This window comes from Carassius carassius, chromosome 41, assembly GCF_963082965.1.
Source record: "Carassius carassius chromosome 41, fCarCar2.1, whole genome shotgun sequence".
NCBI classification, from domain to species: domain Eukaryota; kingdom Metazoa; phylum Chordata; class Actinopteri; order Cypriniformes; family Cyprinidae; genus Carassius; species Carassius carassius.
In genome coordinates, this window is record NC_081795.1 from 16,449,058 (window position 1) to 16,468,936 (window position 19,879).

The 19,879-nt window shown below is 38.1% G+C and overlaps 1 protein-coding gene across 1 annotated transcript; it reads right to left on the reverse strand.

The window, feature by feature from the left end:
• Positions 1 to 391: 391 nt before the first annotated feature.
• LOC132122880 (C2 domain-containing protein 3-like) lies at positions 392 to 19,657 on the reverse strand. Its single transcript, XM_059533372.1, has 33 exons — positions 19,520 to 19,657; positions 18,984 to 19,244; positions 18,649 to 18,806; positions 18,313 to 18,503; positions 16,008 to 16,117; positions 15,498 to 15,624; positions 15,270 to 15,383; positions 14,980 to 15,127; positions 14,451 to 14,536; positions 14,088 to 14,282; positions 13,885 to 13,994; positions 13,686 to 13,804; positions 13,458 to 13,589; positions 12,956 to 13,381; positions 12,671 to 12,822; positions 11,616 to 11,859; positions 11,354 to 11,531; positions 11,097 to 11,280; positions 10,207 to 10,379; positions 9,967 to 10,093; positions 9,548 to 9,816; positions 9,011 to 9,088; positions 8,116 to 8,736; positions 5,191 to 5,499; positions 4,962 to 5,100; positions 4,372 to 4,436; positions 4,041 to 4,246; positions 3,518 to 3,651; positions 3,301 to 3,444; positions 2,797 to 2,987; positions 1,953 to 2,730; positions 1,578 to 1,686; positions 392 to 850 (listed from the first exon to the last, which is right to left on the reverse strand). Exons 1-33 carry the CDS (start codon positions 19,569 to 19,571, stop codon positions 719 to 721), a joined length of 6,462 nt encoding a protein of 2,153 aa, XP_059389355.1. The 5' UTR covers positions 19,572 to 19,657; the 3' UTR covers positions 392 to 718.
• Positions 19,658 to 19,879: the final 222 nt, after the last annotated feature.

Genomic DNA, 19,879 nt, shown 5'->3' on the forward strand with positions numbered 1-19,879 from the left:
TCCAACATCACATCTTATTACTCTAAAGCATCATGGCTGTGTTGACACAAGCTGGAATTTGTGCTCTGAGACTCGCCGATGGCCACAAAGACATGCTGCTTTACAGCCACTTGAGAAGATTCAACCAAACATTTGACAGACTCCTCTAGTAAAGATGTGCTGGTGATCTGGGTACTCTGCAAAAAGCACTAAATTATTGTTAAAACCACTTTGTAAAATAGTCATTTTACAAGACCTTACCAATTCAGAGTCCACTCTAGGTAGTAAAACGGTTAATAATTGGTGATGGTCAATAGTTTTCATCTATTATATTTAGCCTAATTTGCTGCCATCTTCTATAGTCTGTCAGTTGATTCATCTGGTTTAGGAGAAGGTCAACACAAGGAATTGGGCAATTTCCTCATCTGTCAGCAAAATGCTTCTAGTCTTTGAGCAGCTCAGTCTGACAGACATTAACTGCACCAGACAACTGACAACGTTTATAAGAGGAAAAACTAAATAGTGAGAATGGGACCTTAAAAAACAATTACCCGTAGATGGAAATACAAAATTCTTTATTAAAAAAATAGTTAATTATTGTAAATAAACAAGTTTTTTAATGCTCACATTATCCAAAATTAAATGTTAAAAAGAATATTGCATTCCTCAAGAAATAAATAGGCGTCACATATTTTAAATATATAAAAAAACTAAAGCACACACACAGATTAGAAGAACATTAACTTTCTTCTGTTAACTTTGAAGCAAATATTTTTGCAATTCTTTTGGTCTCTTCACTTCTCTGGGATGCAGGGATGTTGGGTCTTGATCGAGGCAGTCTTCTATATAGATTTCCAGGATTTCCAGTCTCCTACAAAGAATGAATTTTAATAGCTAAATCTCGACAGCCTTAAAAACAACGAATTTTACAAATAAGAAAGTGGACCAAGATTCATGAACTTTGTAGACTGTCCAGATAAAGGTTGGTCATTTTGGAGCACATTTGAAAACGTAGTCATTCATATAGCAGTCGCAGTTGAAATGGGTCGTTGAAACAGGCCTAGTTTAAAATATCAGACTTGACGCTAATGTTGGTTGTCAGATTGAACACATGCAACAGGAACAAGCACAATTGAAAATGGAAGTAGACAAGCTTTACACTATAGGTTGATGAGTTGATTTATCCGCAGTTTAATGTCATAGAGCTTTTTACATGGATTTTGAGGCTTTTTAGGTCGTGTAGAATCTGTGATCTCTGACCGAGTTCATTTGCTGGCTTCCATGGCTGCAATACACTCTGTTTTTGTAACCAAGGGTGTTGAAATACTATTGGGTAATACTAGTGGGTGGAACTGAATGGACCAGAACAAAAACAGACATTCCGACACGGAACGCATATTCAAAGTTGAATAACTGGTTGCAGCATTGTTTTTTTGGAGAAACAAGTATATGAATATCTGCAAACATATTACGGTATTTTTAAGGTATTATAATAATAATACATACTGCGCCTTTAAAATTGTCAGGATTACAAAACAGTTGCAGCAGCTTTATTGTAGTTAAAAAAATAATAATAATAATATTGGGCGAGTACTCACAGAATCAGTTGTTGCCGATGGAAAGACAGGTGCCATCCTCAAAGTCCTCATGGACGCTTCCAGATGTTGAGCCGACAGGAAGAAATCTGGAATCTCTACAGATTCCAAACTGCACAGGGGGCTTAGATAAAAATAACGTCTTATCATTTAATAAGCAGCAGTTTAGAACACTTGTCCCACAGACTTCCATTTTAAATTCCCTTAAAAAGGAAGTCTATGGGGCAAGTGTCAATGTTTTTTGTTGGTTTTTACAAACTGAAGCAGATAAAGATGGACTTTTTTTTCCCGTGGTTATCAACAGCATGTAACATATGCCGTCAAAAGAACTAGAAAAACAAAAGACTTTTTTTGGTCATTCAAAGCTTGGAAGGATACGGTTTTGCTGTCCACTCATCACTTTCATCATCTGTTGCTGTACATGGAGGCACGTTTGATCTCTCATCCCTTTCTTCGGGCCCACTGTAACTTTGTTCATGATCTTCCACCTCACTGATACTAGAAAGAGCAGCATCTCCATCCAGACTATCTGGAGAAGGCTGTGTTTCCCTATGATCTGTGGCAATAATGCCACAGTGCCACTCCAGATCAGTTTCAGATCTTACACAGACATCTGAATCAGAATCAACACCTTGGTTGAAGTCTGGAAGAAGTTCTCTGCTGTTTCTTTCCATCCCTCGAGTGTGGATGGTGTCGTCATGAGACTCCAGACTCTCCAGGGATCCCATATCTGGGTCAGACAGAAGGCTGGTCCAAGGGCTGGTTCTGTCTGTGACTGAAGTGACCTCATTAAGTGTTCGGGGCTGTATTAAAGTTTCTTCAAAATCTTCATGCTCATCCTCATCTCTTTTCTCTTCTTTGCCCTCATCTTCATCAGATGAGTGATCGCTGGAGCTGTGCTGGAGCTTTTCATTTTCAGGAGCAGCTGGTGAATGTCTAGTCTGTGCTGGAGAAGGAGAGCTGATGGGCGAGACTTCATCTTCATCCTCCAACATCATGTCTGATTCTTTATGAAAGTGTGGCTCTATCTCACAGCTATCAGACTCTGATAATATCAGCCGATCAGCCCCAGACATTAAGTGCTCCTCAACCACAACAAGAGTAGCAGAGCTTTTATGGGTAGTTGGTGCTTCTTCCGTCTGGTGTTCACTTAAGCCTGATTTAAAAGAAATGTAAAGTTAAAATGCCTTTAAATAAACAGGAAATCAAAAACAGATCTCACCTGTTATAATGTTATTGACCTCTCCCACCAGTTGACTGGACTTCAGTAGCAGTTGTGTGGTGTCTGTCTCGGAGTCTCTGTGTTCGTCCTGACTGGAGATTCCTCTCAGCTCACTCAGCTTTGGGAATGTTGGAGCGGACAACTTTCGGCTGAAATATCTTTGAATATCATCCAGCTCACTGAGGTTTTTCCTTAAAATGCAACAAAAAATCCCATTAACAATCAAAAATGAAAGCCAAAGTGGAATGAATTGTCATTCAACATAAATACCCCCCCCCCCCCCCCCCAATCTCCAAATCTGAAAAGATGAAATCTATTCATGTGAATTTTCAGCATCATTACTCCAATCTGTGTCAATCATGTCACATGGTTCTTCAGAATTCATTATAATGTGCTGATTTGCTGCTCAAGAAACGGTTCATGTAAACAGATATGTGGAATCTGATCAGAATCTGGTGATAATTCTTCTCCTTTCATGTAGGAAGTGGAGGACAGTGTGTGTACCTGAGGGCAGAGAAGAGTGCTGAACTGGATGGGTGGGAATCTCCAGCCATGGACGAGTGAGACGCTTTCTCATCCCCACGCAGAGTCTGATGGAACATTCTTATGTTGTCCATGTGCTCATCGTGACGATCCGTCACACTGGACCTGAAAACACATCCCCACAGGTATTACTTCAGACAGTAATTCTGATAATAATGCAGCTTTCCTAAAGAAACACCTGTCAGAGAGCAGTCTTTCAAACTGATCAGGAGGTGTGCTGATCCTCTGCTCTGAGAATCGACTGATGTGGCTGGGGAAGCTGCTGTACGTAGACGTCGTTTGATAGCAAAGTGGAAGTGCACTAAAGAGAGCCTGCAAAGGATACATAATCATCACCATGTGAGACAACTGAATATACATAGAAATAACATCATATATAATATATTCATGTGAGACACCATGTGAGATAACTGTATATACATATATATAACATCATCAGGTCAAAATAACAGGTTCTTTTTAAACACTACCGGTCAAAAGTTTGGAATAATGTTGAAAGAAGTCTCTTATGCTCACCAAGGTTTAAAATAACTTTTTTTTTGTGGAAATCAGGATACATTTCTTTTTCAGGATTCTTTTGAATTCTAGTGTATTAAGGTTTCCACAAAAAATAGTACGCAACAATGAAAATAATAAAAAAGATTTCATAAGCAGCAATTCAGCAAACAAAACAAAACAACAAAACTCTATAAATGGCTCACACTTGAATCTGGAGCGACGGCCTCGTGGGCCGTCAGTCTCTGTGCCCGGAGTTCCTGTACTGCACTCAGAGGAGACACAGACACCTTCAGCTGCCCCTGACACTGCCCGCTGAAATCAGTGATGTTATACCAGCCACAAACGGACTGAAATCCTGACAGAAGTGGTGATAGGTCTACAGACACAAATCCAATCACCCGCTCAACCTCTGCAAAAGAAAACATATTGCAAAACCACTTTTTATATTTTCTGATGAAAATATACATGGTGCCTGCATGTTCAAAACTTGCTGCCACAATGCTAGGGCATCATGCATGATTGCTTTGCAATTACCTCCTTTATGCCAAACTTTGAAAACCAAGAACTGCTGGGGATCCAAAAGTAGCTCTATCAACAGTCTGAAAACAACAGCCATAAGTTTAACATTGGACTTGTTTCCATCTGGTATTAAGATGCATACATGCATGACCGCTTCCACTTGGTCTTAACATGCATTTCCTGTACTGCATTTCCCACTTGAGTGGCCCCCCTTAATTTGTCACACCTTACATCACTTTCATGGGAGCGCTGAATGTGGCACATAACACTCATGTGTCATTAACATAGTAAAACACAAAAATGAAAAATAAATAACTATTGTCTCAAGTTAAAAAATATAAATGTGAATCATTACCCTAAATGTTTTTAATTGGAACAATGAAACACTTTTTTTTTCAGTGTGCTACAGCAGGTGATTTTAAAACCAAATTCAGTCGATATAATTTTAAGGTAAAATAAAAATAATCATCCTGTACAGAACTGATGTTTACATCTGGCTTTTCAAACGAATGGGTATTTTAAGCAAAAACCGTCCAGTTCCGATTTATGGCCGGTCAACCGGTGCATCCCTAAAAGAAATGTCAAATGGGTTTAAATGGGTTTACCTGCATTCTTGCTGGTGGTGCCACACAGGGCAGTCAGTGTCTTTGACCAGTGCTGTTGTCACTGTGCCCGGGACATCGGCGGTGGCATAAGAAACACAGCAGCTAGGCAATCCACAATCACGCTCAGCAAGAGGACACCCTGAGGATGACATCAGCATTAAACATCATAAATACAAGGTACTTGCAAATGAGAATGAAGTAAAATCAGTAATAACTTTGGTTATTTCACCCTTCAGGCTCAGATGCATAGCTCTGTCCACAGTAATGCTGGCTATGAAGGTCTCATCGTTGCTGATTTCTTTGGATGGTGGAGCATCAGTGATCATGGCTGGTTTGATCAGCTGTTTGCTGGGGGATTGAGATGGTCTAGACAGTGCTGTGGTGGGGAAGCCTCCATCCTCCTCATCCTCTACTGAGCTGTTGAGCTCCTCACTAGATTGAGGCTCATGTGCTACAGAGTCTGTTGTGACAGTGATATGGACTCTGAGAGCAGCACCACTCAGGTTTACAGCAGAGCGCTTGAACAGAGGATACACACCTAACATGAGAGAGAGAAATGAGGAGAGAATAAAGATTTCATGTTACCAAAATAATATATTAGATATGAGCAGAGGACACATCATTGGAAAGTAGGATTTTCCTAGCACTTCTGAGATCTGCTAGAAATGGACTTCAAACTCGGGACTGAAATGTTTTGAATTAAATCAAATTTCTATTCTTCAACAAAATGGCAATGAAGGGACGTGCTTAACCTTCAGAAAAAAAGACCTTAAACTAAACTACACCTGTATGTATTGTTTTATTTTTATATTAATATGATATACTGTTTTTTTAACCATATGACCAAATATTTCTCTATAAATAAAGTCTTGATAATAGAAAAAAAAAGAAAAGAAAAAAGGAAGGGCCTTTAAAAGGCTAGTTTGGCTCCAAATATTGGTTAGTAATTATATAAAATTAAATGTTGTATAAATTAAAAGGAAAATATTTGCACTTTTTTTTTTATATAGTAACGTTGGTAAAAGGCTTGAACAAGGGAAAAAGGTTGAGTTTGATGAAAGCACTCAACCTCAATGTTTGTAAAAACTGGGAAATGTACACTGCCATAAAAAAAACACATTTGTAATGTCATGGAAGATTTCTGTTTCATATAAATGATGTTCTTTTAAACCTTCTATTTGTCAAAGAATCTTTCAGCAAAATTAAGCATATTAGAATGATTTCTGAAGGATCATGTGACACTGAAGACTGGAGTAATGATGCTGCAAATTCTGCTTTGTCATCACAGAATTTAAAATTCAAATAGAAAACAGTTCATAATATTACTATTTTTACTGTATTTTGGATAAAATAAAATAAATGCAGTCTTGGTGAAGATTTAAAAAAAAAAAAAACGTTTTAAAAAACAAAAAAACAAAATAATAATTCTTACCAAGAGCCCAGATTTTGAACGCTATGTATAAATTTACTTGTCTTGCAATGTACCGTTTAAAGGAGTCATGACCCACAATTTGCACTTTTCCACGAGAATCAATGTATGTTATGATTGCCTAACGATTATACACTGGCCGGGAAGCCGATATTTAAAAGTGAAGCGTTTGTTTACCTCAGGGTTTGTAAAATAGCCCACGTGCACGCGCACTCAAATACGAGATTTTGATTTCTTCCTCGTTTTGACGTCAAGGCGAGGCAGGATATTCCATATATGGACACCGCAGCAGGAAGCTCGCCCTTCCCCTCTCCCCCTCATATTCAGTCGAGAAAGAGTTGCTCTGTGGTTGACTGCCAGAATCAACATGTAAATGTGTTTTCTCTACCAAGAACGGACCTAGCTATCAGAGACCAGTGGATTAAATTCATTTTTAATGACGCGGTTCCTTCAACCCTTCCCACTGGCTTATCGTTACGTGTTTGTGCTAAACATTGTAGGCCGAAATCCTTAACAAATTTGGGGCAATATCAGGCGAAGTTGGCATCGAATCTCTGGAAAAGCGCCATTCCAACAAAATTGCCGGCAATTGAAACGGTAAGACTGTGTTTTTATTGCTCTACTGTGTGTAACAAACAGCATCTGTGGCTATTGTATGCTATTGCGTCTGTCACTAGACAAATAAACGAAAAACTTGAGGTGAAGTAATTGTTTATGTTCCCTGTAAACGGACTGCAAAAACGGACTTTTGACTGCATTATAATGATTTCTTAATTCAGAATATGATCAAGATTGCGTAGGTTGATGTGTTCGGGGAATTTGCCAGTTAATAGTAACATTTAAAGCCCCTTAAATGAACGAAATGACTCGGAAAAAAGATCGAACAAGGGAGTCAGACACACTATCGTTCAATGAACGCGTTCAGGCACAACACTGGCAGGAGTATTAGCTTCGAGGTATGGGGAATGGCTGCTAAAGTACTTTGCACAAAACAAATGACTGAGATCATCATGAATTCGGTTATTGTTTATTTATTGCCTAACGCTTATATATGAGGCGCCGTCTAGTTTGTGTGTGTGCTCACGTCTTATATTTGTGTGTGTGTGCTGTGCTCGTGTCTCATATGAGTAACTTTATGTGCGTAGATAGTTCATATACATGTATGTGTGACTAGTACTTAGTATATATGCAAGCGTGTTTCATATGTGTGCGTGAATGAAGTTTGATTCAAGCCCTAAACGGCGCCTCGTACTTATACACTGGCCGGGAAGCCGGTTGCGTTCATTCACAACTTGCGCCATGATGTCAGTTTGTAATGATATGCTAAAGCGTTACCTGCGTTGTCAACCCCCTCCACTTCCTGCAACCAATCAACGCGCCCTTCATTTGCATTATTATAATGACCGTCCACGACAGCCAAAATATCGCATCAGATCTCGCGAGACAATAATGCCTTCAGAAATAAGGGTCTGAGGAGCTCTGTGCTTCTTTTTTTTTCACTTTTCTTTTTTAGAAGGGCCTGAAAGACTATAATACAGCAGTAGGTATCCAAGGTAATACGACGTTATGACTCCTTTAAAAAGGGAGAAATCGTTATGTGGTAACAGTGCTTCTGCATAATGATTTTTAGAATGATTAAATAATATGCCAGCATAAAAATAAAAAGCTATTAAAGCGCACAAATAGCCTCTTCACAGATAAATAAGGAATAAAACAAATATCTACCGCTGATTGTTTGATGGTGCTTCAAAGTCCCAGAAAGAGCAGAGAGATCCACAAATGCAGAGCCCACCAGACGGTCAGCGTTATGAGGCCGGACTCTCTTCTCCTTCCCAAAGGCCACCCACACCTGCACCTCCAGCTTCTCCTCCCTCAGGTACCAGCGCAGGGGTTGGGTCCTCCTCAGCACCACACTTCTACTCCCCTGAAATGCCACCGTGGCCAAACCTTCTCCTCTCTCACACTCGTCTGGAGCAGGATGTCTGAGTTCAGAGCAGACAGTCTGCTGGTTGTACAGTTTGTATCTGTAGTAGCAGTAGGTGGAACGCTGCAAGTCTTCATGTCCTGGCAGCAGCAGGCAATGGATGGGCAGCCACGCTCTAGGCATGGAGACTGATAATGCCAGAGACTTTGCGCTTGCTTCCAAAGTATCTTCGTCTTCTATATCTGCCTCATCTTCACTGTTTTGCCCCACGTCCCATCCCAGACCACGGGCTGAACTGAGGACTCGCTCTCTATCGGCATGATGAGAAAAACTAATGGAGACTTCTAGCCCTCCTGCTGAGGTCAGACTGTGAGAGGAGGTTGTGCTCGGAGGTAGAGACAGACTGTACCAGCCAGATATGCCTGTAGACATTCATATATATATATATATATATATATATATATATATATATATATAAAAAACACATTTAAATATTAATTCTTTATATACAATAATTAATTGAAGAAAATTAACATACAAATATTTCCAAGTAAAACAGGACAGTTTTTAAATGCTAAAAAGTTCATATAAATATAAAAATAGATAAATAAATACTAAATGATGTATATTAATTAACACTACAATATAAAAATAAATCAACAACTTAAATTCTATTAATATTAAAGACTTTCATACCACTTCTTTTATGAATCAGATCTGCAAGTTTAATTTTCACAGTGCCCAAGACAGTGTCCTGCGATCTTGTATCAGCTACTACAATGAGATAAACAAAACACGCAGTACACAGTATTTATAATGCAGGAATGGAGTGATAATACTAATAAATAACAAGTAAATATTAAAATGGTACTGAATTGCAAGTGTAAAAACATAAAAATGAAAAAAAAAAAAAAAAAACTTGCATTAAAAATGTGCCTGAAAATATGAACAGTAACTGGAAAAATATCCTTTTCAAATGAAAATAAAATAATAATCTGAACCACTTATGTGCAGACAAAACTTAATCTACCCACAAGTTTTTTATTGCTTACAACACAGATCTACACTTACACACAACCTTGGATCTTTTGCACGATGGGATTACGTAATGAAGGGCTGAATGTTTTTTTGGAGTCATTCGTAACCTAAAGGTATCCAAACGTCCTTAACAGAAGCGTGTCATGATAAAATGAAATCTCCACATATCGGTCTACCTTCGGTTGGGTAACTCACTTTTACGTGTGTCTCTGTTGTATATGGTGAAGACAGCCACTGCCTCCTGCAGGAGTTCAGCCAGACTGATGCTCTCTCCGCTGTCTCTCTGCACCAGCAGGTTACAGCAGAACTCGGCGTGATGTTCAAACTCTGGACAGAAACTTCTGGCTGCCACACGTGTGCTTCGAACCTCGCTGTCCGGCAGGAAGGACAACTGCATGTTGATGAAAGAGTTAAGCCCCACTTCAGAGTAATACTGCAGTGCGTTATCTGGATCTGCAAGAGCTCTGAGAAATAATAAAAAAGATGGTAAATAAAAACACAATTTACATGTATTTATTGTAATTCGTGTAAAGGCAGATCATTGTAATCATTTTAGATTGCCGTTTGGGTAATTGGCTAAAAGCTGAAGGTAGATTCGAGGCAGATAGACTCACTTGGCTGCAGCCTGTAGCCCGGCTGCTCTGTGCACCTGCACGACCAGCATTACACTGCGGGACGGCACAACTCCAATCACACTCCTCACTGGGCGAGACTTGTACTGGACACTCACTTCAAGCAGCCCTACAGGTAAGCACAGATAAAAGCAGCTTTTATTTTATTAATTTGTCTTAAATTCATATAATAATTTCTATATTATTTGTTTGCAGTTTTAAGTTAATTAGATATGTAACTACCAGGCGGCTGAGGCTGTGTGTCAACAGGTCGGTCGGTTCTCGGTACCAGAGGAAGAGAGAACAGTTGTGCATCGGTTTGACCCTGTTTCTGCATGGTCACCATGGCACACAGTTTGGACACGGGCAGCAATCCTCTGGCTACTAGCTGATCTCTAACATTAGGATAATAATACCTGCAAATGTTTCAATAGGCTTGTAAATAATTAAATGCAAATATTATTAAATAAAAGCAAATGTTTTTAAATGCACAAAATAATAATTATAATAATAATAATAATAATAATAAAAGTATGAAATAATAATATTGGCAAATAAAATATTGCTAAAATAAAACAATGCTTTAAATGTAATGAATAAATAAATATTTCCAAATAAGAGCGACAAATAAATAATGCTTTTAAATGCTAAAATGTAAAAAGCTAATTAATAAATAAATGAATAAAAGCAAATAAGAGACATGTTTTAAATACTATTAACGTAAAAATAAATAAATAAACAAAATGAAATAAAAATATTGCCAAACTAAAGAGAGACATTTTAAATGCTAAAATTTAAAGAAATGACTAAATAAACAATATTGCAGCAACAACAACAACAAAAAACATGCTTTCACATGCATTTCAAATGTAAAAAAAATAAAATATTAATAATAAAGATTAAATAAGAGACTAATGGAGGTTTTGAAATAACCAAATAAAAGATACATTTTAATTACAAAAATAATAATAATAATAATAATAATAATAATATATATATATATATATATATAATATAAATATATAAATATATATATATAAATCGAAGTGAAATTATTGCCAAATAAAAGAAATGCATTTTAAATGAAATAAATAAAATTCAGGACTAAACTGCAATTTCTACATGTACTGTACCTGCACCAAACCTCAAACTGCACTCCTCCTCCGTTTTTCGGTCCCTGACTGGCCAGTGAGATCAGCAGTACTCTTTGCACTGGGACATCAGGAGGAGCCAGTAGGACATGAGTCTCATTATGTCCAAACACAGGGTCAGGCACACAGAGAGTGGTCTGAGAGCGGTAGGCCTTGAGCTCCACATCTGTGGAACAGAGAGTTGGTTGAGCTGAATAGAAAAAAGACTTTTTGATACAGTCAGCAAGAAAACAGCTTACTGCTCTCCACAGTAAGTGGGTCCATGTCCTCTCTCGAGTCATTTTGTCCAGGGAAGGAGTACTGGATGTAACAGTCAGCTTCTCCCCACACTGTGGACTGCAGAGGCGTCAGACCCTTCACTCTCTCTACTCGGACCATGAAGACATGCTCACGCAGAACATCCACAGTGGTACTGGCCTACAAGAACATTGATTCAGAAACAAATTAAGCTTCATACTTTAAGCATCAGGGCTGCTTTTGGGAGTTTGAAAGAGAACTAGCCTTGGCTTCTGCATGTGGCCGGTGGTCTAACATGTGCGCTGGTCGAGGCAGCGGTGACCCGGGGCTCAGCTCGTCGTCCCTCATTCGCTGCAGTGCCAATATCTGCTGTGCTAGACCCATTGCTAGACACACCCTGAGGTGTCCACGAGTGCTGCCGCTGAATACATCAACCACAGGTATAAAACTGTCCACTCCAACCACTGGATACGGAGACTGCAACAGCAGCTCTGTGATCCTGGGGTCTCTGGAGACAAAATAAAGTAAAAATAAAATGGTTAAACTTCCATTTTTCCAGTGTTATTTTAGCAGTTTTTATTTACTATTATAATATCTATTCATATTTTTAAGTTATTTAGTCATTTTAATATTTCATATATTTAAGTATTTTTATTTGTTTTTGTCTTTTAATAATTTTTTTTATATATAAATATGTAGCTCTAATCTATATTTATTTCAATTTCTGTAATTTTAGTAGTTCAAAATATGTAAAACTTATTTAAAGTTCCACTTAAAACTTAAGTAAGAAAAAAAATTATATTTCAGTTAGTAGCCAAGTCAACATTTTACAAGTTTTCATTTAATATTAACCACAACCCTACAGGAGTATAACTGGTTTGAATTTCAGATTTATTTCAATTAATTAAAATGCTTTTGAATTTTTTAATAGCTTTGGTTTTATTTAATGGCAACTACTGCTATATTTCATAAAAAGTTAATTAATTATATTATGTTACTATATATATATAAAATATATATATATATATATATATATATATATATATATAATAATGTTAAAAATAAGAGCAGTAAAATATATATATATATTACTGCTCTTATTTTTAACATTATTATTATTATTAATATTATTATATAATACAAAAATATTACATTTATAACAATTAATATTATGTGTGTTCAACATATTTATTTTAATTAGAAATGTATAATAAATACAATATTATACTGCAATTACAAAATTAATATACTATATGTAATATGCTACAATATACTAATGTTATCTGTATATAATACACATACATATGAACTGAAGGTACCTGAAGGACATGTAGAACTGGTGGAGAGGTAGTTTTACCAAACCGAGGAGTTTATCATGGTCTGAGTTACTGGCTCTCAGCCAAACTTCAATGACCATCATGTTGTTCTTCATTCTCTCCAACAGTCTGCTGGTCAGTGCGACTGGAACCACCTTCATCATATTAGAAACCAGGTTAAAAACAAATAACAAACTACATTTTTCTAATAAATTATGCTGTATCACAGGAACACTAAGTAATATGTGTAAAGCTTTGGATTTTCTCGATTCTATATTTAGGACGGACCTGAATGAAGCCAAATGTTGGATGTTTCTGACTCCAGCTCACTGTCGATCGAGTGGTTTCATCGGATCCGAGGAGCTTACAGTTCAAGTAGACATTGGGCTGCATGGGTGCACAGTTAAAATCTTTCCCATCGGGCACCATGAGCAACATATGAATCAAAATCTCAGTCTCCTCCACTTCCTGCTGAAGAGAGCTCTGGTATCTGACGGGTGGTGATGTAGCTCGTGATGTGGATGGAGGTATCAGGATACTCTGGACTTGATGAACACCTGCACTAGGAGACGAGTCTCTCCTGTGGTCGCTCACACATAAACCCTTTGGTCCATCATGCTCTTCAGTCAAACGGGAAGAAAGCGGTCTGCTTGGACTCAGAATTCTCTTTTTGGTGGAGAAATCATTCTTGTCTGCTGCTAATTCAAACAAAACCTTAAAAAAGTAGAAAGAACGAATCACTTAGATCAAATAAATCTCCTAAATGTGGTTCTTATGAGTATTACATTACCTTCAGAGGACCAAATGCTTGTTTATCAGCGTTTCTATCCGGTCTTTGAACAGGAAGGGCAGCAGAAATGCTCAGTGATTGATTCTGCATCACAGAGCTCAGAGGAAACTTTGCTGATCCAATGAGAACAGGCTGAACATCACACAAGACAAGATCAGGCCTCTATTTCAGATCAGCCTTTATTTTTGAGGTCTGTTTGATTTGGTGATTGCCACACACTGCACTTACGGTCTTTTGAAGGCTATTTCTGGAGTAAATCTTGAATGTGACGTTCATCTTCCACCATTGTTTAAGAGACAACCTGCCGAACCTCACTGGAAACAAACTTTGGTGCTGAAACGTCACCACTGAAACAAAAATGAATCCCCAGATCATTACACAACTTCTGGTTTCTCTTAGTTCTCTTTAGTAAAATTTATGTACTCACCGCCCTCTGTTACTTTACCAGAGACAACTTTAGTAATCTCTGAAGGTACATGTTGAACATCTTCATACCCAGCAGAGACCAATGGAAAGAGGTACTCAACGATATAAAAGCTAGACAAACAGGATATTTGTCTCTGGTTAGTTCTGAAAAATGGACACACAAATCTCTAGCCATGATAATGTGAAGTATCTGAAACGCTGTACCATTTCTTTGTGGTGACGGGACGAGGTGGCCTTCCTTTTCTAGATAGACTTCTAGAAGTACTCTCAGTGGGAACTTTTAACTCACTGATGGTGACCCTGGCAAACCGAATATCTCCAAGCAAAGCTATTTTATCCACGCTAAGTCCAGAGAAATCGTCTCCTGTTTCTGAATGCTGCACATCTTCTGAATCAAGCCTTCAATAAAAATATAGGCAATTAAAAAATATATTATTCTAAATATATTGTATAAATCTCTGTACCTTTACACAGATGTGAAAACATTCACATGTGTGTTTGTGTATTTATTTTTTTGTCTTAAGTGAATGAGTTTTGAGCACTTCTTCCTGCATTATAGTAACCGACCAGGCATTTTTAGCTGGTCTTGTGTGTATTGGCTTCTCTGCCGGGTCTTTCTTCTGATCGTCCATTTCCAAACCTTCATCTGATATCTGAAAAAGGGGGAAAAATTGGATTAGTTAGTTATAAGTTAAAGAAAACACAGCTACCGTATTTTCCGGACTATAAGTCGCACTTTTTTTCATAGTTTGGCTGGTCCTGCGACTTATAGTCAGGTGCGACTTATTTATCAAAATTAATTTGACATGAACCGAGAGAAATGAACCAAGAGAAAACATTACCGTCTACAGCCGCTAGAGGGCGCTCTATGCTCCTGTAGCCTACACTGAGCATTATCGAGCGCCCTCTCGTGGCTGTAGACGGTAATGTTTTCTCTTGGTTCTAAATAAATGCGACATAGTCCAGTGCGACTTATATATGTTGTTTTCCTCGTCATGACGTATTTTTGGACTGATGCGATTTATACTCAGGTGCGACTTATAGTCCGAAAAATACAGTACATATAAGAGTTTGCTGGTTACACTGTATGGCATACAGGAGCTTTGTAGAAGAGGTTCTCCAGAAGACTCTGATCATACTGAGGGTCGTTGAGCTCGCTGTCCATGAGCACACTACTGTGATTAGAAAAGAAATCTGGGAGAGAACCCTCTCCATCCCAGAACTGCAGCACGGATCCATTACCACTGAGGAACAGAGCCATTACAAACATTAAAACGGTTTGATACAAACATAGAGAAACAAAAATCTACTCACATTTCTGTCAAGTATTTATAAGCAAAGCTTAATTTTCTTATCTTATCTAAAGGTGACAGTAGCCTTGACTACCTTCCCAGCAAGAGATCCACAGCCATGTCCTCTGTGTTGACTCTATTCTGACTAGGCTGGAGTTCTGACTGAAGGATGTTCTCCAGAAAAGTTCCTGAGGAGGGCCTGGCTGGCCTTTAGGCGGAAGATGATGTTTAACATTATTTATAATCATCATCATTCACCATTTTCTTTTCTATTTTGGCCCTTCATAGGTACAGTATATAAATGAAACAGAAGAGTTCATACAAGGCGTCAGTGTTGTCTGTGGAGAGAGGCAGAGCAATGTCCTTAAGAGGAACATCTGACCCCACATCAGATTTTAAGGCTGAAACCACCATTGCATTTCGGAGTTTGCTGCCACGCTCCAGAAGAACTGGAAAATACAAAATATAATGAAAATGAGTCAACTATATAATGGACAATAAGTAAAGAATAAATAAACACTTTGCATATACATCAGGTATGCATCACTAAACAGTGTAACGAGTCTCTTTATGTCTATAGATTTGGCACACAAGCATCTCTAACAGAAAATGTGTAATTTGTATAGTGCTGTACTGACACAATATAAGGTTTCAAATTTTAAAGTTTTTTAAATTTTAAAAAGAACTCAAGATCAATCAGCAGAAGACAATTCTTTAATTTGACCAGTCCTTAGAAATCATCGATGTCACACACTATTTTACCCAACATGTTGCTGTGGTCAGCAGTAATGTCAATATAATGAATTCAGTAAATCAAGTTAATGAACTGTACCTGACAAAAGGTCAACAGGTGCTTGTGCATTTGCTGAAGGAATTTGGGCAGAAGTGGGTTTAGGTTTTCCAGTAGAAGAATCTGCTTGAAAATACAGGTAATCCTTCCCTCTAAAACAAGAATATTGGACAAAAACAATGTTTTATTGTTGACGTTTATTTAATAAAAAAAAAAAAATTAAACTAAATACTTAAAAAAAAAATTAAATCGGTGCCTTGGTAACTAACTGAAATAAAATAGGTTGCAGTTGAAGCACTGAGATGAATAAAACGATAAATGAAAAAAAAAATTTAATTTCTAATTAAACAGAAATACTGATAAAATAAAATGCACATTACTTTACTGAAATTTAAACTGAAATTAAAACCGAAAACAGAAAAGTAAACGGTAATTCAAACATTAACAAATATGATTAAAAATCAATACATATTACTATTATTATTATGCGTTTATAAGAAAACAATAATAGTATTAGTTAATAAATCATGAATAGAATTTGTTTTATTTTTATAAGTATTATAGGAATAACACTAAAATACCACTGGGGACAAAACTATTACCACAGAACTCCTTGAAACATTTTTTACATAAAATAATTTGTATTCCATTATTTAAAAAAGACATGTTATCCAAATTCGATCATAGACCACACTCCAGCCTGAAATTAATAACAAAATCAGTCATGAGGATGCGTGTTGTTGTTGAAGAACCGCATGTGAGTGGAGTGATTTAAAGGGTTAGCTCACCCAGATAGCAAAATTATGTAATTAATAGCTCACCCTCATGTTGTTCCAAACATGTAAGACCCCCGTTCATCTTTGGAACACAGTTTTAGATATTTTAGATTTAGTCAGAGAGCTCTCAGTCCCTCCATTGAAGCTGTGTGTACGGTATACTGTCCATGTCCAGAAAGGTAATAAAAACATCATCAAAGTAGTCCATGTGACATCAGAGGGTCAGTTAGAATTTTTTGAAGCATCGAAAATACATTTTGGTCCAAAAATAGCAAAAACGATGACTTTATTCAGCATTGTCTTCTCTTCCGTGTCTGTTGTGAAAGAGAGTTCAAATCAAAGCAGTCTGGATATCCGGTTCGCGAACGAATCATTCAGTTCACCAAATCGAACTGAATCATTTTAAACGGTTCGCATCTCTAATACACATTAATCCACAAATGACTTAAGCTGTTAACTTTTTTAATGTGGCTGACACTCCCTCTGAGTTAAAAAAAACCAATATCCCGGAGTAATTCATTTACTCAAACAGTACACTGACTGAACTGCTGTGAAGAGAGAACTGAAGATGAACACTGAGCCGAGCCAGATAACAAACCAAAGACTGACTCGTTCACGAGTGAAGAACCGGTTGCATCGGTTTTCGGATCACCAGTAGTTCTTTCTGACAGTTCGATTCAATAAACCGGTTGAAGAAAACGGTTCACCGGTTCTTTTGGGCTCGACGTAATGGCGTCATTTGCGATGATTGCCTTTGATTAAAGCCTTCGGTTTACCCGCACTCATAACACTAGCACAGAATCAGTTCAGAATCAATCACCAAAAGAATCAGTTCGGTTCAGATGCTCTGTGTGTCAGTCTGCTTCATGCTGAATCACACATGCGCAGTATCATCAGCTCCTCGATTCTTCTTATCTGGCTCGGCTCGGTGTTCATCTTCAGTTCTCTCTTCACAGCAGTTCAGTCAGTGTACTGTTTGAGTTCATGAATTACTCCGGGATATTGGTTTATTTTAACTCAGAGGGAGTGTCAGCCACATTAAAAAAGTTAACAGCTTAAGTCATTTGTGGATTAATGTGTATTAGAGATGCAAACCGTTTAAAATGATTCAGTTCGATTTGGTTGAACTGAATGATTCGTTCGCGAACCGGATATCCAAACTGTTTTGTTTTGAACTCTCTCACACAACAGACACGGAAGAGAAGATAATGCTGAATAAAGTCATCGTTTTTGCTTTTTTTGGACCAAAATGTATTTTCGATGCTTCAAAAAATTCTAACTGACCCTCTGATGTCACATGGACTACTTTGAAGATGTTTTTCTTACCTTTCTGGACATGGACAGTATACCGTACACACAGCTTCAATGGAGGGACTGAGAGCTCTCTGACTAAATCTAAAATATCTTAAACTGTGTTCCAAAGATAAACGGAGGTCTTACGGGTTTGGAATGACATGTTATTAATTAATTATAGAATTTTGCAATCTGGGTGAACTAACCCTTTCATTAAAGTTTGTTCCACATTATTCATTCAACAGTCAAATCATCCAAAAGATAAAAAACAAACAAACCTAGGTATGTGGCCAGAACTGCTGCCAGCTGTCTCCTTCACTCTTGGGAGAGCCTGATCCTGGGATGGCAGTACAGACATGTTCTGGTCAGTTGTAATCCCAGGAGCCTGTGCGTCCAGGCTCATATCAGTCGTGGGTACTGAACTACTGCTATCATATCCTTCTGTTAACGCTTCCAGGGCAAGTGTGACCTACGGTACACATGAAGCAGCACAAAATTAATCCTCTCTGGTTCAAAATGAACAGAATACAACATGGGAGTTAAACTGAAACGCTAAAATCTGTAGGGAAAACAAAAACATGATAAATGTGAAATCTGCTGAGCATATCACCCACCTGAAGCTCTCCAAGTTTTTCTGATGACGGGGAAACAAGAGTGAAATATCCATTTATGGAGTGAGACAAAGACAGCCGGGCAATCCCAGGGACCTGCGCTCGAGCTATAGGCAAATGATCGACCTTTGTAAGCACATCCAGCACCAATGAGCCCATATCTGTGAAGAAAGAACGATTAAATTCAGCTATGCATCACACAAATCAATTCAAGCCTTCTGCAGGTTCAACTGAGATCTATTTAAGACCCGCTGAAACCCACACATATGTAAAGGTAAATATGCCTCTCTAGGAACAGTCAATAATCAGCCATCACCTGTATAGCAGCCAAATCTAACCTGTCAAATAAGACGTCAGCTGTTTGGGTCCACATCGAACGGGAAAGCGGGCTGTGGATTTGTCCCCCTTCTGTTCAGCATGTCCAGGCCTGAAGAACGTGCCAGTGGAAGACTCTCCCCACCATCTGAGCCTGACCAGAGTCACAGGAGGAGGTCTGGGGATGGTCCACAGCACTTTACTCACCGTCACCCTCAGAAAACATCTCAGATGACCCTCCACCAGAGGAGGAACACTGCTGGATGGAGACACATCGCTCAGCACTGCAGTGAGATAGTAAAAAAGATATGAGTTCATAATAATAACAGCGTTTCCTAACTTTCAGTGCCTGGAATAACGTTACAGCTGTTTATTTTTTACAGTCCTTATTTAACAAATAAGCATTGTCTGTCTCAAAACGCAGTGAGCATTAAAATACTATCTTGGTAGACGGACCACTATTTAGACGCAGGTTTTGTCCTCGCGAGGGTTACGGGGTTTTAAATCTTTTAAAAAGAAAGTTGCGACAACTAACAACCTCCAAACCAATCCCACTGACCTCTCTTTCTGTTGTTTACACCCTTCGAGGGTTTCACCCTTTTATTCTTCATTCCTCACATAGAGGGTGTTCTCAAATAATGTTATTAATGAATCAAAGCTTTCATACTTCGTTGACAGTTGCGTTAAACATAATACCGCTGAGCAACGGCTCGACCAATCAGAGGCTGGAACGACTTCTTCTCTTTGTTCTGACAAGCAGTGAGAGGGGATTCTAGCGCCTCTAAAGGAAATATGTGAAGTTACAGGGGAACGAATTGATACTGACCTCCAACAAACTAGTCACCTTAATCCCAGGATTAATTATTTTACAGATTGCACGCACGCGCACTCACACACGCACACACACACGTACACACAC